The sequence below is a fragment of the Pezoporus wallicus genome, unplaced genomic scaffold (assembly GCF_028554395.1).
Source record: "Pezoporus wallicus isolate ANWC-B61680 ecotype Strahan unplaced genomic scaffold, APGP_CSIRO_Pwel_v1 scaffold_6446, whole genome shotgun sequence".
Lineage (NCBI taxonomy): Eukaryota > Metazoa > Chordata > Aves > Psittaciformes > Psittacidae > Pezoporus > Pezoporus wallicus.
In genome coordinates, this window is record NW_026636264.1 from 489,473 (window position 1) to 514,964 (window position 25,492).

Sequence of the window (25,492 nt, forward strand, 5' to 3'; positions counted from 1 at the left end):
ACCAGCTATTTAAAATATTTTCAGATAAATATAGAAAAAAAACAGAAAGATTTTTCTTCAGGGAATAACTGTTTTAAGCACAAAGGCATATAAGAATTACCATAATCAACCAGATATAAGTCCCACTTGGTCCAGAACCTCACTTAAAACAATGAGAGCACCATGGACTGTCTTGGAAGATGATGCAAGAATCCTGTCACATGCAGATGTCCAATTATCTCCCCTTTTTGAGGTTTAACCTAGACTTCTTATAGCAGCAAGACTGTCTTTAAGCCTGAACACAAGATCTGGTATTCCTCTGGCACAACATGGTTTATAATTACACATGATATCCATACCGATTCAACCCTTTTCTAAGTTTATTTCAATTATGGCACCAACAACCTCCTGTGAGAGTGAGTTCTACATATTTTGCCATCTTTCAACTCCAAAAATCTTTCCATGTAATTGAACATCACTTGATCTTTAGCTTTCCTCATCTCTCTATAGAAATACCTTCTTTAGACAGTCCAGTAACATACTTCCATTTTGTCTTTTCATGTACACAATTCTAGGGGAAACAAGACTAGCCTTTTCGTTCTTTCTTTGTAAATTAAAGATTCAAGTCACTTTAATTAAATTAAGCTTTTAATCACTTTTAGCAAGACTTTCATTCTTAATCTAAGTTTTCCTAACGTGCAGCAAACACTGAAAAAGATCCAGATAATGCCAATCACAACTTGAAAGCTGCAGTAAGCTCTCCACATTATCTTCCATTCTTAGGCAACCTGAAATACACGTTTCTGACTGCAGCTGAATAGAGCACTTCACTGCCTTGCCTACAATGGCACCATTTCTTGAATTGGTCCAACTTTACAACAGTGTAAGCTGTAGGAGTAGTGCCAACAAAATGCACTGGCTTGTTTTCTTTTAACTTCCATTAACATTTCATCTAATATTTCTTGTCCGTTTATGTAATTCAGAGAGTCTTGAGAATAAACTGAGAATTGCACATGATAACTGAACAGTATTGGGCAAAAAATTAATGTATTGATGACCTGCAGAACCAGAAAGGCATGAAGATTGATACAGACCCTGTAAGGTATGGCTTTTAGAGCCAGGCAGAGAAACATGTTATACTTACCCAAATAAGTGCTTCTGAACAAATTACACATTTCTAGTGTAAGTTACTTATATGCTTTTGAAAACAATCTCAACTAGTTTAAAATGTTTTTTTCAACTGTAGTTGAACAGTATAATGATGTTACTTAAATCCTTTGTTTTTACTGTGTGTTTATGAAGTGAATGACCAAACACGTAAGCAAGTGAGGATGTAACGGCATTTTAAAGGAAATACTGTTTCTAGTGACTAGAACCCCCTACAGAATTTCACTTAACTAAAGCAAACACACAGTGCCCCTTTTAGGTGAAGAATGTTATATGACGACTGCAGAACAGATGCTACTAATACAGCGTGTGACCACCCTGCCCTGAAATAGAATTACTACCACAAACTTTTTCCAATATTCTGACTCATTTCCAGTAAAGCCTGGATTTATTCAATTCTGATTTATTACACTCAAAACCTGCAAGTTTTCCCTGTGAAAAAAGGCATCTTAATGGCTCTATTACTACAGGGGCTTCTTGAAATAACACTAAGTCAAAGACGAAGACAGTTATATGACTCCAGAATATTTTTTACCGCTCTGCTAACATGATTTTTCTCAGCTTGCCTTACTGAGACAGCAAGAAGAAATATCAGTTGAGGATTTGAAAAGACAGAGATCGTTGTGTAATTAAATACTGTGATCTTGTCAACATCACTTCTGGCTCAATGCCTTCATGCAATTACCTACCCTCTTCTACTGTTGAATCCAGCTGTGTAACTTTGACAGCAAGGCGATCAATTCTGTCTTGAAGGGAATTTGCTCTGATGTAGAAGCTGTTGGCTTCATTAAACAATTCACCAAATATATCTTCAGCATGTTTGCCTGTGTAAGAAAATAGACAGGGAAATCCCCTTGCTGAAGGCTTACAAAACACAAGACAAATGGCTTCAATATCATGAAGTTATAATAAAACACAGTAGCTGTAGGATTATGACAGCACAGTTTGTCATTCAGCAAAATTTTGGGCACAGACTTGTACAAAAATCTCAAAATATACCATAAATTCTGTCTGAAGTCTGTTCTGGATGTGCTGGTTAGTCTTCCATATAAAAACAGGGAAGCTTTCGAATTTTAATCCTTATGTAGCTGAACTACTGCCAAGTGACACACAACTGATCATTAAAACCTGCCTCTGTGATGACAATAAAGGCCTAAAGTTACAGCTATCCATGAAAGCTTCTGAAGTCAATTTTGAAGTCTAAAATCTTTCAATCCATAGTGATTAAGATTTAATTATGAGCACAAGCATTAAGACAGACTGGAACAGATAAAAACCAAAATCCTCATGCAAGGCAGCCCACTTACCTTTACCAATGCTCACTGCATACATGTTACTGTCACTGGAGTCATTCAAGAGACTAAGAGGGCACTGACCATATTTACCCATGGCCAGCCTGACTTGATATACCACAAAAAGAGGGCCTACAGCCTTTTCAGCCACTGTATTATCTCAATCACTGTGAGTAGATAGCCCAGATCAAAACTGCAGCCTCAGGCCCTGGCCTTAAAGGGCTATGGTGGACAGAAGTGCTACGTGATAAACTTAACCCCCTCTTGATCACAGATCCCTGTGTTTGCCTAATCCCTTCCCAGATGTCCCACCTCCCAGATTACTAGGCATCCTCATCAGTAGTATGACTCTTCTTCTGCCTCAGTATAAACCTCTCTGGTTCAGAATCCCCAGTTTAACACCTCTCCTGCCCCAGAACTTCTACAAATTTCAGATTACAAGCAAATTCATTGCTCCTGCTCATTCAGCTGACAGCACCACACGTGTCTCAGTCCCTCCTACCCAGATACTGCTGCTTCCATTAAGACCTCCCCTTCCACGATTTCTACAGCCCACAGCCCCCCTGGAGACAACCACACTCCGTTAATTCTCCATGCAAAAAGGAAAATCCTGCCTCCTACATTTAACCATGCTTTTTAAACAGAAAATATATTTTAAAACACCACTTCTGAATTAAATTCATCTTGTTATGACCTATATCAAGAGGAGTCTGAACAGCAGAAATGGAGGGGAAAATAAAACTCTTGTCTAATAGTTGGAACAATATGGCATATGCATTAACCATCTAAATGACAGCAACTTCCAAAAGAACGGCAATTATGGACATTTTAAATTAGGTCCTATAACCAACCTTAATATTCTACAAATGAAAGTACAGATGTAATGAAAATTTCAGCCAAGATCCCATCCTGTGAACATCTGGAGACCATGATTCAAAGTAAAAAATAGCCACACGTAGGAAGTAAACAGGATCCACCCCTTTCTTTGATCATTTACTTGGGGGGAAGAGAACACCAACACTACTGCCAAAACAGTATCTGAAAGCACTGTTTGTGAATTACAAATTAAAAAAATATATATATATATTAATTTGATTACTGTGCTTTGAATGGAGGACTTCACCGCAATAGATTTCTTCACTAAACATAAAATCAGCCAATATCTAACCCAAAATGTTAGATATTTTGGTGTATCCAAGCTCTGCTTCATACATCTGTGGAAGGTATTGGATAGGCAAGTTGTGCTCCCTACCTGCTCCTCATCTGTAGGAGTCTCAAAACCACAGAACAGTTAGGGTTGAAAATCATCTAATCTAACTCCCTGCCTAAAGCATGGTCAGAGCAGGTTGCACAGGACTGCGCCCAGCTGTGTTCTCAGCACTTCCAAGGACAGAGGCTCCACAACTCCTCTGGGCAATCACTGCCAGTGTCCAACCACCTTCTCACTAAAAGCATTCTCTAAGCGCTTCCCAGTAGCTGGTTGAGATTCAATTATAATCCCCATTTGATTTAGTTGCTGCAAATGAAAAGGTTACCACAAGCTATGGAATAATTAAGCTTTTAAATTCTTCAGCTAAATAAAGCAGGTATTACATTTTACAGCCACCAATATTTAGAGTTCAAAACACCAACATTTTAATGGATGTTAGTTCATGTTAACATATTGAAATCAGCCTGCTGACAGAGGACTACTGCATTCTAGGATTAAACACATCACCTCTAGATAAGTCAAGCAGACAGGTGCTTGTCAGTTATCTTTCAGGAAGCAAAATAAGTCATAAAGTTGATTTGTGGGAACATGCTACTGCTGGTATTGAATTCTCTTTCAAAAAAACAACAAAGCCACTTGCTACTCTAAACCAAGTAAAAGACAGGTTGTCAATCTCCTGTCAGTAAAAACAGTGACATGGTAAAGCAATATCAGACACACTGTTTGGATTAACACAATGCACTAGGTTTTAGAAAGAAAGTAATAAGTCTCTAGTGTTTCCTATCTTACCATCTTTTAAATTGGATTTTTAATAAGACAGAAACAAGTAGATATGAGCATGTACCTTTCAACTTAAAGAGTTGAGTTGTACAACTATAGTGACTGTACTATCAGACAGTCATTTAAAAACATGAGGTGTTTCCCCAGTATATGGGCAACCTAAATACTAATTTAAAAAACCCTAAAAGGAATTACGCAGTCTTTCCTTCTAAGGCTCCCTCCAACCACAGAAAAAGTTCAGGGGAAATACAGTCGTAACACTGCCTCACCAAATCTCCACTCTCAATAGGTTTTAATGTCAATTAATACAAGTGCCGCTTTCTAGCGCTTCCACAGGTCATCTTCATAAGGCTGTATAGATTATATATATGTCTATATATATGTCTATACATACACATGTGTGTATATATATGACATATATATTAGACTGCTCACAAAATAAATTTCCAAGCTCTGTGAGATGCTTCTGGAGATCAGCATTTCACAAATAATTAAAATAACACCTCTACCCAAGTTCTACAGTAATTACATGAAGCATCATCTTGCCACAACAGTTTATGACACCTTTAGCAAAGCCTAGACACCACATGGATTAGTTGATTTTCACATACTGCATAAAAAAGTGTGCATTAACACGTTGAATACATTACCCCAAAGGTATCTCCTGTCAGTCTTCTGTTCTAGCAGAGCATTTTGACTGCTAAGTCAAACAACGGTGTTGGCTTGTCTGAAGACCAGAAACCAAACTGTGTTGATCACTTTGGCTAGTTTCCTTTCACACAGTTGAGTCTAGAAGGTACAGCTTTCCTTTGCATTCCTTGTGCCACAGCACAAGTACATGGAAGAACACATTCAAGTTAATAGAAAGATTTACAGTGCATTAAGAGGGTACCAATTTTTCACACCGCGAAGATGTGTTGCCAAAGAAAAAAGGTAGAACAGTGTTATCACACGGCATTCAGGTGTCAGTTCTACAGGACACTGGAAGAAAGATGACACTAGGGCCACGCCAAAGGGTCCTAGGTGAGGACCGAAACATCCACAGAACTAGCTGGTGTTTTGTAAACTGAAATTCATCCAGAACATAACTATTTCATCACAACATGGAGCAGAAGACAGATCCTACCCACCCATTTGTAGCTGGATTAATTACCATTAGAATCACACTTCCTCCTTCCCCCACATCCCCTTCTTTTAAATAAGCAAAAGCAGTAGGTTGCTACTGACCGCGTCTTGATTCTTACCTGCCTCCTCATAGTACCTCCCTCCAGCACCATACCTAATGTCACAAAAGCTAACTTCCCAACTCAGTCTGATTTACCAGGGGTAAAGAGCAGAGTGACACAAAGCTGGATGCAGTAAGCTGAAGCCTGCATGCAAACTAGTGAAACAGAGCCAATGGCCCGTCCACCCAAGAAAACCCAAGAAACCCACCCAAGAAAAAAAGGCGGCCAGTTCATGGACATTGCTTTGTGTGAAGCAAAGTCTCCCAAGTCCCCACAGATCACAACTCCTCTGTTTTACATTGTGCAGCAAAAATGTTTGCTATCACTTGCACATGGGACAAAGAAAGTAGCTCTGCACCCATGTACTGGTGGTTTATACCTGCAGAAGTAAGATTTCGGCCTGACAGGTGGTATCTGAATGAAGGGGAAAGCTATATATACGAAAACACAAAATAATTGAAGACTCACAGAAAGGAAAGAAGTGGTAATACAACTTGAAACACAGTATGTTAATGTACACACTGAAATCGAATTAAGAAAAGTTCAATAAAGGAGTTTTTAAATACTTCGCTTTTGATGACAATCAGATGTAATTTATTATTTCTTTCCCAAACTCAGGAAGAAAACCACAGTACAACAGATCCCTGTTGTAGAGAGCAGCTTTTTTTCCCCCACACTGTCTGGAGTCCTGCAGCCATCAGACCAAAATCCACTGCCAAAAGGAAGGGAGGATTTTGTGGAAGCTTTCTTCAAAACCTTTACTCCATGAATGTATTTACTGAGTAAAGCATCATGGCACTCACACGTATGAGCTGAAAATGCTCCCAGGTCTGTTCCTCCCCTCCCCCGCCCCCCCAGTAGATTATGTCCTCCCAAGTAGAGGTGAATCCCCTAGTCAAGCTTTTGCCTTATATAAAGTGCACAGTTTCATACTGAATGCTGCTCACTCTGCCTGTGCTCCAAGCCAGCTGGCTACAAACAAATCTGAATCTGAAGACATAATAGAAAAAAGCACCACTGAGAGCACATTCCCTTTGGATAAGAACTTGTTCATGTCTTCTGAAAAGAGCAGAGGCAGAAGCAAGCCAAATCTGTACGCAACAGCACAGACCTGCCAGCTTTATAATCCACGCTGAACAAACAGCACAACATTAAACACCAGTGTGACTGCAAGACAAACCTGTACTTGCTCTCTGTGCTTCAAGCTGTGGGAACACCAACAGGCTCTGATGCTGTCAGCAGGACATACCATGTTAGCTCCAGCACAGCATTTTTCTATGATCATTTCCTTGCTCCCAGTTGGCTTGAAACACAGGCAAAACAAATGGTGTCTGCAGAAGAAAACCCTCTGCAAACATGACATTTCAGACTGTGGATGAGCCTGGTGGTAGACTTCACTCATTAAATACCATATATTCATCTGTTAAAACAAAGCACACATCACTTATTTGCACAGATCTTTAACTTGACACCAGTGAAGTACTTCAGGGCTCTCTACAGAGACTTCTGATGACCAGAGAAATCCAAAAAAGGAAAATTTCAGGATATGGATTGCATAAGTACCCAGTTCCTTAGCAACAAGCCTAAGAGGATCTGAATATGCAATGTAACAGGCAGATTAGGCCCAAGACCAAATGTGGAGAAATGAAAGCTAGACATTCCTCACAAGTCAGACAAGTGAAAAGTGAATTATCCACACTTTGGCAGTCATTGTACAAAACCAAAATGTGGTCTTATCAGACATCCTTGAACGCAACTACGGCATTAGCCGTTCTTCTCAATTTTCTGAAGATTAAGTATTGAGCAACTGCCTGATAAAACTGTAAATGAAACTCAATGACAATACAAATTAGCTATAAATTAACTTTAGACACATAATTGGCAGCTACTGTGCAAGACAGATCAGAGAATCACTTAGAAACTTCTCAGAAAATATCAACTCAATGTTTAGGAGCAACCAAAACTTCTTAAATTCTTAGTGAGCTAATGACAAAACAGAAGTCCGTTTTGATTATGATCCGAAGTCCTCAACACTCCAGCTAGAAACCCCCCAACATACTCTCACTTATATAGCCAAAGCAGAAACAACATGATCAGAAACGGAATAGTTTCTATTCAAAAAGAGTATTAACAGATGAGGACACTCCAACCTGGAAAGGATATCACTCAGAGAACACGATAAAGACTTAATAAAATCACAGATGATGATGGCAATACATGAGATGAAATCACCTGTCATTATTTTTCATAATTCAAGAACCAGAAGATACTAAAAGGAAGAAACAGATCAACTGCTGTTGTGGGACATTCTTGCCAGGGGTCATGAGGATTGCACTTTTTCTTGACCAATCTGAACCCATCTAAGTAATTCTACAGATGATAGGTTCACAAATGCTCATTACACAGGATGATTCAGATGGACCTCCAGCTCAGAAATCCTACATCACTGTCTGCTGGAATGGGGAACATGATGTGTTTTTTGTGCTCTAAGCATAGGCTATTTCCTATCACCACAAATTGAAGACTGAACTTAGTGGGACCCACAGCCCAAGCTCCATGCAGCCTTTCTTACATTCTTAAACCATTTCAGTTTAAAAAGTGAAGGAAACTGATGAAGCAATAATTTCTTTTTTAGGACCAGAATTATCAGCACAAACAACAGCAGCTGATTATTAAACAGGCTCTGAAGAAATCTCTTTTTCATTCATTAAGAAATATTATTCCTCTTGCAAGCGCTCCAGGCATTCTAGAATTGCTGGTTGTGGCATCAACTGCCAAGTGCGCTGTGTAGGCTATATGGAGCTGACATAGTCTGCCTCAACAGTAGCCTATAGGTTTGTTCAGTCAATGTCATTTTGATGTATGTGCTTAATTTAATTTACATGATGTGATCACACACATATATACAGAAAAGGCTTAAGAAGTTCTAGCACATTAAGACAAACTGAAATCTCAATCAAATGTGTCATTTGATTCCAAGAGGCAGAAGAGTTTGCTCATTTCATCCTGTACAACTGAAAACCAAAAATAACTCAAGTGTCAGTCCCATTTCTTGTACCAATTTCTCTCACATTAGAAAAATTCCTGGTTTTCTATGCCATGGTCTTTTCGTTGTTTGCTTTTTTGTTGTTGGTCATGGGGTGGGGAAAAGAGGTGTTTGAGGGTTTTTTTAAACTTATAAATCTTAGAGATTCTTGTATAAAGCCATAAAATAGAAGAGCATAAAAGAAATATACTATAGTACAATATACTAGCAGTATATTGTACTATGTAAGTGGCAATGTCCTCTATCATAATTTTGTTATTTAAAACAAGCCATCTTAAAGCTTTTGTTCAGGTTTTCAGCAGGAGTCAAATACTTGCAGGAAGTTCCAGATACTTACTTAAGCTGCTAAGCTGGCGTATGATAGCAGCAAGGGTGCTATTTGTTACACATTCCAGTTCACTAGTGATTCCCTCTGGCAGAGCTCCTCGGCAGAGATGCCGTGGTTCAATGTTCCTTTTCACCAAAGGCATGGCTCACAACCTAGAATTTAAAGAAAAATATGTATTATATTTACAAAAATGAACTTAAGAACTATGAATTTGTGTAGCACACACTCAGGGTTTTTTCCTACAAAATATACTTCACCTTTCTTCTTTTAAAGCTCTTGCTTCAGCCTTCCTGCTGTAAGATACTGTACAATTCCTACTGAGGCACTGGAGTCATGCACTCAAACCAGAACATAAGAACAATGCAGATAAGCAGAGGATGCAGGCCATGTAGATAACAAACACTTTTCTCCTCAGATTTGGTGTAAGATTTACTGTATACACAGACTGCGCTTCAGTACTGGAATCAATGGACTTGAGTGCAGATTTGCATTCATAAAAACCTGGCAGTGCCCGCAGGAGTGGCAAGAGAGATCACTGGCTGGAACAAGCTGGCTTGCTGCCTTGGTAATCAGGTCACTGATGGACTGTCCATGTATACAGCCCCTGACTACATTAGACACTGACCTACCCTTGCTCTAACAGTTTTCAGTCAAAATGATAAACTCATCTAACAAATAAGGAGAAGAGCCCTGCTGAAATAGGCTGGGTGAGAATAAGGAAGAAGCTGACTTGTGAGGAAGAAGACTGTTATTCAGCACCACCTGTGGAAAACTATCTGAACAAAGTAAAAGCATGTATTGAACAGATTTTGGGAACATGCCAGATGTGGGAAGACACTGATCTGAGAAAACAAAGGTTATCAGAACTGGTTTTCTTGGGGAAATAAAAGAAATTAGGATGGGGTGACAACAAATACCAAAAGAGAACTCAAAGCATCACAAAAGGCACAACAGCACAGAAACACTATCCTGCAGAAAGGAGCTTTGAGAGCAAAGATGACCTTTGTCAGTGCACGCAACTTTTCCCCATCACCTCACACAATGCACTGGGGTTAGTCGGAAGCTGGCTGCACGCTGCCCAGCTAATTGCCTGCTGCCTTTTGAAAACACCTACCACTTCAGCAGGAACATTAATTTAAGTCAGTTTTCCTTCAGCGTGTTCTTTCTTGCCTATAAAAGCTAATTTGAAGAAAAAACAGAACTGCAGTTTGAGTTTCTCATTTTCTCATCAATTCATTATGAAATGATCCAATGCGTTTCAAAGCTAGCAAGGGAGAGACAGGCCAAGACATCTCAATTCTTTAAAGACCAGGTTAAAACACAACAGTGCTTAGGGCAGGGGAAAAGCAACTTTCATTTTTGAATGCATTATTTAAATTAGCCTCATTTCAGCACAAAGTTTAATTCCAAAAGGTAAACTGAGCACTGATGAGTAAATATATGCAACAGATTAAGCAATACATTAACTGCTCCTGATCAGAGGAAGAAAAAAAGAAAAAGACAAAAAATAGGCCTACAATTTCAAGTTTGTTCTAATTTAAAACTTTGAACTATCTGAATCAAACACTAACAGACCTATTCAGCTACTAACCCATTTGTAAGTAAAAAAAGCTCTTTACTATGTGTTCTTGCCATTAAAGCACAGCCACCCTTCTATTCACTACACACAACAATTAAATGAACTTAATCTTTCTTAAAGAAAATTCATGAGAAGTAACATGTATTCTGAAAAAAAGAAATTCACCTAGCAGGAGGTTAAACAGACGTAACAAGCCTCTGAATTACAGGCACTTCAGACTCTTAACAGGCTTGGGGTAGTATGTTATCAGGTACAAAAAGGAGTTGGCAAAAGCAGTTCCAAGGCCTTCCACATTCATCTTCCACTTGAAGTCACACTTCAGCCCTGTTTACTAGAAGAAATATCCACTGTGATATTCTGTCACATATTAAGCATATTGGCATTTGGTAAATCATATTAAATTTTATAACATAGAGGATAAATAACTTTCCTTCCACCCCAAAATAAATGGAAAACATAGGGTAAGTAAGTTATTTTCAAAAACTGTATTGGTTCAGAAGATTGGGACCAATCATAGCTGATTATTTTCTTATACATTTTACCAAAGCTAGGCATGCAGCACAACCATCTGTAGGATAAATAGGTCTAGCTCCGCTCCCTGCCAGCTGCATCTGGCACAAGGATCTAGAAAGATGCTATACTACATATATATAACTGGCTGTATGTGACACGTATGAGACATTTTCATCAGGCCAGCAAAATGGGAGCAGGAGTCAAAGGGGAAAGAAGAACACTAAGAGGGCAAGATGCCGTCACTTAACATCTCACTAAATCCACGCGTGCCTCCTTGGACATGGATCAGACACAACGTCTGGCTGGACTGAACTCTGACCGGCGCACAAATGGACACTGATCAAACCCTACAGAAATTAGCAACAGCACAGCTAGCCCTACTCGATTTCCACACACATTCTGAAAGGACAGGACATCAGAAGTTTGAATTAACTTGGATTAGACCATTAAAAATTCACATTAGGCATGCTCCCCCAGTGTTCTCATCTCCCTTTTTCTTCCATTTTTTCCCCCATCATAAAAAGTTGCGTAACTGCCTTTTGTTTTAAAATTAGAAGGCACTTATTCCAGTAGTTATTGCCGCAGAGGCAAGAGGGTTACAGAAACAGATAACTGATGCATTTCTGCTTTTCTTTCCATAATTCCCCTGAAGTTGTGAGAGTATCTCTCCATGTCAGCTCAGACCACCCTCCTCTGGACAACAGCTGTTAAACTGCATGCAAGAAGTTAGACATTGCCTTGGCAAGTCAGGTTTGAAAGAGCAACAAAAAAAGTCAAGTAGAAAGCAGATGTGCAGTCACAAACATGAAAAAGACAAACACAATGTACGATCTTCCCAAAAAACAGCAGAGCATGGCTATTACAACAGACAAGTTGGGTTTTCAAGTATTTGAGAAGCTGGCAAAACCTCAAGGCACCAGCTGTTCCCCAAACCTGCATTTTGCCCTTTTACATCCCCAAAAAAGGGAGATCTAAAAGGGCAAAATGCACTAAAACTATGAACCCGAATTTCATGGGTAAGTTCTCTGTATATTCACTAATACCACAAAACAAATGCCTCTATAGTTGTGAATATTTCCTCATTACATTTTCTCAAAGACATTGTTCAATCCTTTCTTGAAACTCTTAAGAGGCTTCTTCTCATATCCTCCAGTAAAATATAACAAAGCTGACAATTTTTACCATGACAAAGAGCTTTTCATACATCCAACCTAAATTCTCCCTGAACATACTCCATTATTTTCAGGGAGCTTTATCACTTTTCATTGACGAATCCCAATGGATTTCTATGGAGAATTAAAAACAAGACAGACAGAATATGCAGCTTCTCATGAGAAATGCACCATGTGGGATTCCACCCAAAATTAAGCATCTAAATTTGCATGATTACATATGTGAGCTCCATGCCCGTGTCCCCCTTGAGAGCTCAGCAGAAACAAAACACCTAAATCACTGTATATATTGTCAAACAGAAACAAGAATGATACCATGAGCTCAAATATGTGGCACACTCTGCTATGCAACCCATCAAAATGTAGGTGTTTGAACTCAGAACTGATATTCACCTCTTCAAAACCAGAGAAACACTATCAGTTTCCTCACCTCTAGCCCCACAATCAAGTTACACTACTTTCTACTCACACCCTCTCCATGCCTAGGGCATTTTGACTGTCTGCAGACAGTTACATTTTTCCATACTTCATGTCCTAATACTCAGTTCAAAATTTCATCTCCGAATGGCACCCAATTAGGCAATACTACACATTTTCCTGTTCTAGAATTGTAAGTACAGACAGTCTGCAAACACCCCACCTTCAAAATATATGTTATGTGCTAGACAGGAAGAGACGGGAAAGCGGGAAGATGAAAGATCCCAAACACTGATTCAGAGATGCTCTCCATCCCCATTTTTTTTCCAGGGAGTCAGTACAATCAGATTTCCCTGTCCTCCAAAGGACCCTCATCCTTTACTAAAAGACACACAAAAAGACTACATGGTTCTTTAATATTAAAGTTATTTATATATTCACTAATATCACAAAACAAACGCCAATTCATTATACAGCCTCAAAAGGCTGGTTCTTTTTGGACGTGTAGAAGGTTGGCTGGGGACAAGTAGGTCCATAAAATATATTTAGGCTGTAAATAAACAAAACCAAAGAGCAACCCATCCCCTGTTGTCCTTTCTCTCATCATTGCTTAATGTCTTGATATCCTTATCTCAAAGGAAGGAAAAGAATACACATGCCTTTAATGCATATCCTTTTCTGTTTTATCTTTGTCCTAAATGACAAAGATTCACAGACCTGATGCCTGTGAACCTTTCTTACTTATCTGTCAATGTCATTTTACTACTTTATCAGTAATGACAAGTTAAAAACATGAACTGAAACTAGCATATATAACCTGGAAATCATTATTTTAAGTTCATGATTCATCTAATGTCATTCATGTGTACTTTTTAAAGCTTGGGGGTTTTTAAACTGGCTTCATTCAAACTAAATCAAAGATCTATATACTGCAAAAGTACACAAAATATTCAGCCATCAGTTATTGCATAACACTGCTTCAATGCCCCAGGATTATTTGATATTTCACAGAATCATAGAATAGTTAGGGTTGGAAAGGACCTTAAGATCAACTAGTTCCAATCCCCCTACCATGGGCAGGGACACCTCACACCAAACTATGTCACCCAAGGCTGTGTCCAACCTGGCCTTGAACACCACCAGGGATGGAGCATTCACAACCTGCCTGGGAAACCCATTTTCCTTGCCTGTCTTACCAACTTATGTATTAGCAACAATGAACTGGCACTGAAATCCCTAAAGCAATTATCTTTCTTTATTAGACAGAGCTCTCATTTTATTGTCTTTTTCAATGAGCTATTTCTGGAGGTTCACCAACTTGGAGGTTGTTTCCTATTTTTATTCGGTTGTGGTTTTGTCTATGCAGAGCTCTTCAGGGCAGATTTTATGGTCCAATGATATTATGAAGGAAACCAAGACATTAAGTGATGACAAGAGAAAGGACAACAGGGGAGGGAATGGTGGCTGGTTTTCTTTATTTACAACCTAAATATGTTTTCTGGACCTACATGTCCCCAGCCAACCCTCCACATCTTCAAAAGCTGCATAAGCACAGCAAGAATTTTGAGTGGGTAGTTACCTCTGCTAACACTGTGGGCCTTCAACATAGAAAGTTTACAGAATTTTAAAAGGTGAACATATTAATTCAGTAATTTCCTCTACAAAGTTAGGAGAGAAAAAAGAAAATGGATCTCCATAGCATCAAACATTTGCAGTTACCTTAAATTTAGCTCTCATCAGAAGTTCACACTAAGTCTAAACAAGCATATGCAAGACGATATTCATGAATGCAGGAAGGAAAAGTCCCGAGAATGATTTAACCTGAAATTAAGTAGCTATTGTTTCCATGAAAGTATGGACTGTAATATAAAAGAGGTTTTAAAATACTATCAGCAATTATGAAGACAAGTCAGAAACCTTATTCTCACTAAAGACTGCTGTATGATCTTTTTTTTGACCTTTGTTCTACAACCCCATCTTTGCAATACCTCTTGACAGAGGTTCAAGCAGTGCATGTGCCATGTTCTAATAGCATTAAATGTCTCATTCTACTGAAGTACTTGTGTCTACAGTTCACCACCTAATACACATGCCTCTATGAACAAGACTGAGGAACCACTTTAAAGTTATTGCTTTAATCTTTTTCTTCCCAATAGAAATTAAATATTCTAAAACTACAATCCCAACAGTAACTATTCATCACAATATTTTCCCTCCCAGTTTCTAAGGAAATAAGAACTTATCATTATGAAGCAGAGACACATGATAAATTTTCATTGGCTCCAAAGTAACGAGCATATACATGTCATCCAACTAAATGACTTCACCACTGTCAAAGGAAAAAAACAGCTATTTCTTGTTCTCTGCTAAGGAAGCAAGTGTCCAATCAGTAGCACAACTGAGGTTACTGCATTGTTTCATCGCCATTTCCAGGGATACAACTACAGTTCTTTTCAGGCCTATCTAAAACATATCTATGGAACATATATATATTTCCCCCCCTCCATTAAGTTTTTTCATCATCCTATTTAAGAGATTTTGCAGTTTATATTCACAGCATTTTGTCACACTGCCCAATATGCAAAAAACCTTGCCAGTCAAGTAGTTCAGCTATTTTACCCCTCTGTCTTTTAAATCTTTATATTTCCTAGAGATGCCTTATGATTTTTAGAAAAATACAGGAAAATATATACAAACTACACTTGTCAAATTGAAGTATTTTTTAACACACTAATATTTAATTTCATCACAGAATTTCATCACCAGATAAATCTTCCCCAGAACACCCGTGAATAACCCTCAGCTAGCTGTAACCTCTCTTCTTTTTCTCATACTTATCTTTCTTCTGAAAGCCAAGATCTTTGGTTGTATCACTTTCTTCTCACTCACCTTCTCAATTAGGCTACTAGCTTACTGCACTTCAGTCATAATAGTTTCAGTCTTTAAGTATCTCACTCTCAAAAGTAACCTTCTTGAATCTAATGTCAGATTCCCATTCTTTAAAATTCTTTTCACTGAAAGAAACACAAAATAATGGAAGAAAACACTGTGGGTCAACTGAAGCTATTTGTTAAGCTTTAAAATGTGATTTCTTCCGGACTGACACATTTTAATCTTCCTTAGTGCATTTAATGTTCCTGAGATATTTAAGAACAGATTTCTCACCTGAAATCTAACACAGATTTACAGACTGTACAATATAATAACTTGCTGTCCTGAATACAATCATCCTGCCAGCACTGGATCCACCCACCCTTTTCTGATCATTCTCAAGTAGATTAGATGATCATCTACAGATGATCCAGGACACCTTCACACAGGACTAGATTATCTCATTTCCAGCTCATACTCTGTCCTTTCTCTAACCAAAATTTTGTTCAATATGGCAAAACACTAGTCACGCTTTCTCTCAAACGAAATAGGGCTAAAGGGTACTAAAGCAATCCAACTGATTAAACTGTATGACATCCACATGTGGTATACTTGTCACTCTAGAAAAACAAGAAGTACATGAAAAGCATGAACTGAAAAACTTGTGTACAGAAGCTTTTACACAAATAAGTAAATTTAAATCTGGTTTAACAGAACAATATTACCTAACTGTGTTTAAGGGTAAAAGGTGACTAGTCACATCGACAGAGCATGCTGAATGGCGAAAAAAGTTGATTTGTTGATTTGTGTGGGTCCTAATTCAGACTGACCACCATTAAATGTATTAATTGTTCTATATAAATCACATTTTCATCTTCCTCCCATATCCATGCGGATAATGTAACCATGCACACAGTGACAACAACTCACATTGTTGCTTTCTGCTGAATGAACAGAGGCTAGTTTAAAGTATGAACAAAAGATGCTGACACGTTAATCTTGTTCTTAATGTGATGGCTGCTCATACTGCTCATAGGCCCTTCCAGATGGCTCAGTGTGAAAGGGATGGCGGGATGGGGAAGGAGGAATATTCCATGCTGTTCTGAACATCTGTTCCACTGTGTTTATACATTAAAAACAACAACAGAAACCTTACAGCCACTCTCTATTTTACTATTTGTATCCAACACTACTAGGCTAACACCAAGTACAGTGTAAATGTTACACGTGTACATGAGAAAGCAAAAATATCTTTTCATGTGGTATAAGAGCATTTGTTCAGTTTTAGCTGTCTTAGGAATGGACTTGTTTCAATAAGGAAGTACTTATGCTGCACTGAACACAAATTCTTGTTTCACATGACCTTCCTTGAAATCTGTATTATACTCCAAGAATTTATTTATCATCCCTCTCCTGTTCAAGCAAACATAACAGAACCAAATTACCCTTTGTTTCTCTTTAGGTTTATTGTCTTTCCTATAAAGATACACACTATGCATTTGTTGCAGCTTGTTTAAATCCTATTTGAACAGTTTTGAACAGCAACTCAAAATAGTTTCATTGTGCATATACAGAAACAGTGGTAGTTTTTAAGCAGAGTTGAAAGAAAGAAATAAGAAGATAAGTATCTTAAAGTATACAGTCTACTTCTCAGTTAACATTTACCCTTTAAAAATATCATCTTTTGAAAAGAACCAGTCAGCCAGAACAAGGAGAAGGAGCTTGGTGCCGAGTTAAGAAAAAGGAAGAAGCAGCGCTTTGTCCTATAGCACAGGAAAAAAAAAAAAAAGACTTAGATCCATCATCCCCTCCCTTTTGTATTATCTTGACATGTGCCAACCATACGGCTGCTGAATTATTCAGCTCTTTCTACTCCGAATAACCAATGATTACACATATGAAAATTTAGAAGTACTGAAACAGATGGGGAAAGTGGCATCCTGTAAAATCTAATTTTGCTTTAACCTTTAGGACCCAAACAGTAACATTCAGTCAGGAGCACAAACTGGATGAAGTCAAAAGGAACAACATCACAAAGCAGCAGAGCACTGGTTATAATGCCCAGCTAATTAGGCCAGGAACAGCCCTCTACTAGAAGGTCAAAGTGTTCCCAGTTGTCTTCAAGCTTGTATCTTAATCAGGTATGAGCACAGAGTTGGTTGTGTAGACAGAGCCACACAGTTCTCTCTCCATGGCCAAACTCAGCAGCCTAGAGAGCTGACAAAACATCTACAGGCCATTCTTTTAACAACCAGAAGTATTTCCATTACATAGCCAAGATGAATGTAGCTTTAGAGTAAATCATGTTTCAAACATCTTCCTGTGCACTTCTAAAACTAGTGATTCTCACCTATTTAGTACCTTTTTTTTCTAGCTATTTTATGCTACTTTAGACAATTTGGTGCTGGAACAACTTGCAACAAAATATTAGAAGTCTGCAACTATAAACAAGCCTTTTCTTAATATTTAGACTACAATAATGCACAAACAGATCCTGGAGACCATTCAGGGTGCATCTGTCCCAGCCTTCCTCCTTCACAAACCGTAGGTGTTACCAGCTGCAGATGCCTGGATTATTTTAAAGAAAGCCTAAGTTGCAGCTAGGCCTTGCTGACTTACCCTGATCCCATTTAACAGAGCCTTACCGGATTTAAAGTGCTCGAAATAACCATCTGGGACACAGCCCATGTGACAAAGGCCCCGGTAAGGCCTCAGGAGCCTGCCTGCAGTGAGAACATGCTGTTTAGATCCTCAAATGAACTTAAACTAAACCAGTAGCAAACTTAGTCATTTGTTTCTCATAACTCAAATTAACCTGAAATCTGACGGAAAAGTACAAAAAAGGGATGAAGGGTCCACTTCATGTCCAATAGTATCCATTTTGTGGTAATAACAGTGTTACTTACTTCCCTTGTCCAGTATTTACCATTAAAATCCTTTCAGAACAGCATTTTTTAGAAAGAAAAAAACCCTGTTCTTCAACTCTTTTCTCCACAGTAGTTGGTCTAAAATGTCACAAGGGAAGTGTTAAGTTTTCTCACAGTTCAGTTAATCCAGAACCTAAAATGTCAGAGGAGTACTTTCTTACACTTTTCCATATCAAAAAATCCTCCAAAAATCATACATACACAAGTACAGTTTGTGTATATAGATGATATATACACACACACAGATATTTACACATTCATTATACATGAGACTCTGCAATGATGGAAGAGAGCAATAACACAGGTCAAACAGAGAAAGAAAAAATACCTTGTACCAGGACAATTCAGCATTAATCTTTGCCTGCCTTGACTCCTAATGTGCCTCCTGCACACCCAGTTCTCACCAGCCAGGAGATAACTCCCTGACTGGGAATAAAACACAATGGTGATGCTTTGTCAGGCTATCCTTAAAATACTATGCAGTTGAACAGCTTCAGTGTCCACCTGAACAACCAAGTTCTTGGAGACAGCAGCAGAAATTTTCTGGCATGCATCAGGAAACACAAAATAAATCCTCATCCCTAAAATTCCTCAAGGTGGAGCTTCCCACCCACCAAGGCAATAGAATTTAAGCAATAAACTCAGGATTTCCCCAATTCTCCTGATTATGACACTCCTACCAACATTTTACTTCCCCTTAGAAAGCTGTAAATGGCAGTTTGTCTATGCAGGAGGGTGGGAGGACACACACAGATTTAGTTTGGGTAGATTTTAAGGAAAAACTGAACAAAACATTTTGTGTTTGGATCCAACAGCTGAGCCTATGTGAAGTGACATAAAAATTCCCAACTATTTTTACCCTGAGCCAAGCATGCCATCTGTTCCCATGAAGTCCATCTTCTGGTGGCTACCATACTACAGCATTATCACAAAGCACTGTGTGACTGAAGACTAGTGCATGAGTCAAAACAGATACTATGAGTGATAAAGAGTCAACACTCAAGACAAGAAAACATCACCCAACAAAAACCACAAAACACAAGCAGCCTTATTAAGGCTCAGGATTAATGCAGCCAGGTATCCTGCTGTTTTGTGTGTTGTGGTTATCTTGTTCTGGTGCCTGAGGAGGGCTGAGCTCTCTGATTAGAGATTTTTCCCAGGGTGGGGATGCTTTTTCTATCTTTCCTACATGTTATCTGCCTATTGAGCAATAATGATGAGATTTCTCTCTACCAGGTAATCTTCCCCTCCCTTCCACATGGTTAACATCCTCAAGTTAATCACAGAAAGCACTCATGCTTGATGAACAAGAAATTAGCAATTTGTAATTTCATAGTTCATAAAGTAAAATAGATGACCACAGCAGAACATTCAGTAATCAGAAGTACAGGAGCTCCATATGTCCCAGTGGCCAAATCACAAGCAAGTAACATTGGGTCCAACACGTATCAAGATGGTTCATATTCCTTATGCTGGCCTTACCAATACTGAAGAAATCTTTAAAAATTGAGCTACATGGACAGATATCCATTTATAATTTTCAGCAAGAACATAATGCAAGGAGAAATCGAATTTCAGTAGAAAAATAAACCTGAATAGATTTGATGTATCTGTTATTAACATACAAAGTACATCAAGACTGAAAGCAGCTACATCTTCACAAATACAAAACATTATCTTCCCTTGATGTTTCTGACTCATTTGTGACAGATCCTTTCTTTAACTACCATCCCAAATGCAGATGTTCTGCCCAGGACTAACTTCTTAGTAATTCAGTGCATAATCCTTATGTCACGTTTTGGTTTGGTTTTTTTCCTTTTTTTTTTGGGGGGGGGGGGAGGGGTGGTTAGGGAGGTGTTGTATGTGTTATATATAAAGCCTAAAATCAATGTCAGGCTTTAGTAAAAGTATCATGTTTTGATACAGTAATGTTGGCTTGCAAAGCCTTACTTGCAGCATTGAAGAGATTGTCTCATTACACATACAGTAACTCTCATTATAAGACAAATAAGCTACTATAAAACCACAGTGAGTATCAGACCAAATAGAGCAGTTAAGTCTTACCTAAAAATCCCTTTTGCAAGACCTAAATGCTGAAAACTTATCTTCCATGAAATCTGGCATTGTATCACAGATCTCCTTGGGAGCTAGCAGGGTAGAAGTGCTCCAGAAACCAACTTCAAGGGAAAAACCCAGCATTCTTACCACATATAATCAATCACCAAAGAGACTTTTTTTTCCACAGCTAAAATCATCAGATCATAGGTAAGATTACTGGGGATGCAGAGATTAAAAATTATTTAGTATTACCATTGGCAAAGTCTGCTTTCTTCCTGCGTTTCAGATCAGTGCATTTAAACATCCTTTGCGAAACCTTTTGCAGAAAAGTCCTTCCGTCTTTCTTCAAGACACATATGTATATATATGTCTCAAAATGTAAATGTAGCTTTTTAAGAGTCTATGATATTTCAGAACTTAACACTGAACATTTGGAAGTATCTTACTGATTTACAGCCATTTCCCTCTTTTAGTCAATGCCAACTGTAGGCGAGTTGAGAAGAAAAATAATACAGGAGTACTACATAATATAATAAAAGCAGAACTGAACAATATATGTGGAGTCCATGAGAAAGAGAACAGCACCATCCACTGGAGGTTTTCTACTTGTGGCCCCCTGGGGATGTTCAAGGACTTCAAAAGGAATTAGGAAAACAGCAACTAAGCTTAAGAACTGCATTAGCAAGTTGTGTGGTACAACTGGAGCAAAGTCCTGCAGAGCCGAATAGTTGGCTCTGATGATCTTGCGTCTGTCTTAGACACATTCCTTTTTTTGGTAGGGAAACAGGGTTTTTTGTTGTAAACTAGCTCTTGCCTGGACTCATGGGCCATTAGATGACAAATACCATCAGATATGCTCCTTTTGGTTTTAGACTCATTGGAAAGGAAAAGAGTTCTTCTACTCCACAACTGGGGAATTTGTATCATAAATATTCTCCAGGATCCAAACCAAACATAGTATAATGCACTTGAAAATGCCTGTTGTCTTAACATATTTTAATAATTCATTACTTAAAGGTTGAAACATAGCTGTTGTATTTTAATTTTGTCAGGACAAGGTGAAAGAAAAGAAGTAAATACTGGTTGAAAGAATCCAGTCATCTTAAGGCTGAAAACTTGTCACACAGTGTTTTTTAATTATGGCTCACTCCAATATTTGTAAACGAAGGCTCCATGGGAAAGGAGGGAACACTATGCACAGGAGTCAGAGCTTTACCTACTCTATCCTTCCCTATAAAGCAATCCAACACCTGGGGAAGGATCTCACCTCCACATAACCAAATTCCTTGCAATACAGGCAACTAAACCCCACCAAGACAGGAACAGTTTGCCTAAAACTAGCAAGGTTACAACTACAAAGCAGCTTCAGAAAACCTGTTGCAGTGAGGTTACATATTACCTGTGTAATAATTAATAATTACTACATATTACCTGTGTAGTACATATTACTACCATGTATGTCACCTAGACATTACATTTACTCTCCAAACTTGAGAATGGCAAGAAGCAGCATTTCAGTTACACAGCTGAGAGGCACAAAGCTGCCTGATGATGCTGGCCAGCACACAAGGCCCATAGAAGGACTGGAAACTGGACCTAGATCATACCAACACTTAGCAACAAATGCTTCAACCACAAGACGAGTTATGCTTCCTTCTCAGAAGCAAAACTCAGTTATTGCCTTAGGATCCACTCCACTTAAAGTTGTGCTTTTAAAGACAGATGTAAGCCAGCCATTCCTTGATTTAATTAAATGGATTCCCTTCCCCATTCCCTGTTTCAACATTCCTATTATAGCTGGTGCTCCTGGCTACTTACAGGGCTGGAATCAGACTGGAAGTGAGGAGAAACTAAATCCAGAGGAAAGAAGTCAAAATAGTTTATGGACTTGCTGCCCTTAGAGCTGAGGCCACTCAAGTGATGGTGAGAACAGTCAATCTGCACAATGGAAAAAAAGTAACCAACAATTCAAGCTAACTTCCCATTTCATACTGAAACAGAACAGAGGCATTCAAAAGACTGGTTATGTTTAGTTGCCTAGGTGAATAGCAAGCTAAAGCACAAGCAACTACCTAAAACACGGTAACTAAACCTGAAAGATTAGTAACTGCTTTCTGCAAGAAATGGCATCAATATTGTAATAGAAAGAGCATTTAAGTCTTATCATAGAATGATAGAATACCCTGAGTTGGAAGGGACCCAGGAGGATCAAGTCCAACTCCTGACGCCACACATGGCAGCTTAAAAATTAAACCAGATACCTCAGAGTGTTGTCCAAACACTTCTTCAACCCCTACAGGCTTAGGGCCACAACCACCTGCTTGCAAAGCTTGTTCTAGTGCTTGACCACCACTCTTGGCAAAGAATATTTTCCTACTATCCAATCTGAACTTCCCTATTGCAGCTTTAAGTCAATACTTCGTGTCCTGTCACTGGGGACACCAGAGAGACAAGATCACCACGTCCCTTTTTGCTCCCCTCATGAGGAAGTTGTCAGCAACTATGAGGTTACCCCTCAGTACCCTCTTCTCCAAGCTTAAACCTAGTATCCTCAGCTGCTCCTCGTAAGTCATTCCGTATGACTTAAGTCCATCTTATCGGCAGGAATAAACACCTATGCCACCAAAGAGATCAGAGCTAAAGAAATTTTCTTTCATCCTCTACTGCCACATTCCCCAAATCACATAGGGGTGACAGAAAACTCTGAGAAGTCCAGTGAAAATCTTATTGAAGAAAATAGACACTTCTTACATATTTATTCTTCAGGCTCACAGAGGCATATGTCATGTCCAAAGGACCATACTACATGACCTCCCACATACGTATTACAAATTGTGTTAGCAACACAAGAAATTTATGTCTGCTTCATATCCATCTTTTTCATAATGGTTTTCATGAATGCTAACATGGTATACACTGATTTTTGTGGTTTACAAAAAGAAAAAAATACACCTGTAAATATTTAAGATCAAATTATTTTAAATTATTTTTAGAAGTATAAAGTATGAAAGGATTTTTTTAAATTATAAATATACAGTATTCTGAAAGAGAATGGTGGATAGAAGCTGTGCAAAGAATTAGTTTCTTTTTCTCAGGAAGAAGTTACCAGTCTCATTAAAGATAGTATCACATCTAAAAAAGGAGTTGCTCTCAGGTGCTGGTAGATTGTGACAGTCCCTTTTTTCTTTTCCAAGAAGGTAAGATGGAATCAAGGAAAATTCTCAACCCTTAATAAAAAAAGGGAATCTATTATCTATGTGTTTTGGATCCAAAAATTCTTGCAATTCATACAAATAAATGTTCTACTGTCTTTCCTCTCTTTTTCTGATTCTCAGAGTCATTTAAAGTTAGCTACAATTATGTGGATCTTCCTCCATACACCCCACCAAATTACATAACAAACCTGTCAATACTTACATTGCTCTTAACTACACTTAATAGTCAATGTAATTTACTGGGTCTACTAGCTGCATGTATGGGAAAAAAGGTCAAGCCATTAGAGACTAATCTACACACAGTACAAGAAGCAGTTTAACTATATGAGTTATATTTAGAAACTGATTTAGTTAATCATAGTGCAGGCAACCAAGATTTAAACCTCATCTTCAAACAGATCTCTATGCATAACTGCGTAATTCAGAACGGAAGTTATTATGCCAGCCAGAAAAAGTTCAGAGAAGAGGCCAGTGATGAATTTATTTGCAGTATTGAAGTAGCACTGAATTTCCCACAGCCTCAGACAGTGATAATGAAGATTATTTCTGAATGCGTTCATATCACTATCTTGAAAACATGCTAAAGCTCTCACAGCACAGATGCCAGTTCTACCAAATTACTCCTCCTTGTGTATTAACATCAAACCCATTTTGCTAGGCTGCAATTTAAAAATGTAAAGTCCTTCAACTCCATGCAGTCAAGTCCAAAACATAACCCAGTTACGTTAAACATGTTATATTTATCAATCAATGGCTTGATTTAAAATGAAAACGCCTTACTGTGCATGCAAACCTTAAACACCAGACTATTAAACACAAGATACATTTCAATTAAACTCCACATGAAAGTTGTGCTTAACCTGCATAAAGAAGCAGGTTAAAACCCCTTAGTTTTTCCTAACAAAGTGCAATCTCTTTCAGAACATACATGTTGCTAAGTATCTTCAAGATCATCAAGCATATAATCAGAAGTCAAAATTAAAATAAGCAGACGTGAATTTCATCTGAAAGAACAAAGTGTGCCAAAGGATCATAGGGTTATAGCCGGAGTCAGCCCCAGGACATCAGGAACGTTAACAGTATCCTAAAGCACTGCTGCATACTTTGCTTTTTTCAGAGACCTTGAAGCAAGGCTGGCTGCACTTTCTGCTGAAGGCAGCACTGTGGTGTGCAATGCAGGAAGAAAGCAGGCTCTCCTGTAAGTAGCTAATACTACTTTTAACCTCATCTTCTCAGAAGGAAGACCAACAAACCTTCTCTCCAGCTTCTTCCCTTGCTCAAAAGGTTTCTCTTTCCCACTGCAGACAAGCTACAGCCCCCTAAAAAAAAAAAAAAGGTATAATAATCAGCTTCACATATTCTAACAAAATTGTCTGCACTTCAACAGTAGTCCTTCATTAGCACTGCCCAGTGTGGCCCACATCTTATGTCACACAGGAAAGGAAGTGCTACACAGCTGCTTTCAGACTCTTCCACCAACACAACAGATATTCCTCATCTAAATGCCTGTGGCGTGCGTATCACAGCTGAGACTGATTGGGGGTGGGGGACTTTTCCCCCCAAACCTAGTTTAACATCAATAAATTTATGTCTTCTATTATCCGGTGCACTTTAAGGCAAACAGTCCAACATTTAACCTCAGCAGATTTAGTTTAAATCTAAGATGACACATCAGCAAAGTACAGATTATATGGGTAAAAGTAATTAACAGA

General features: G+C 38.5%; 1 protein-coding gene across 4 annotated transcripts in view; it reads right to left on the reverse strand.

Annotated features, from left to right (window-relative positions):
* WASF3 (WASP family member 3) overlaps nt 1–25,492 on the reverse strand; it is a 65,067-nt gene that overhangs the window by 16,375 nt on the left and 23,200 nt on the right. For 3 of the 4 annotated variants that reach the window (XM_057399573.1, XM_057399570.1, XM_057399572.1), the window contains 2 exons: nt 9,038–9,180; nt 1,836–1,970 (listed from right to left, as the gene is read on the reverse strand). In XM_057399573.1, the coding sequence (XP_057255556.1) occupies nt 1,836–1,970; nt 9,038–9,170 (268 nt within the window). In that variant the 5' untranslated portion in view covers nt 9,171–9,180. Of the gene's footprint in view, nt 1–1,835; nt 1,971–9,037; nt 9,181–20,571; nt 20,675–25,492 lie in introns of those variants that run through there. The other variant, XM_057399571.1, reaches the window with a different exon arrangement.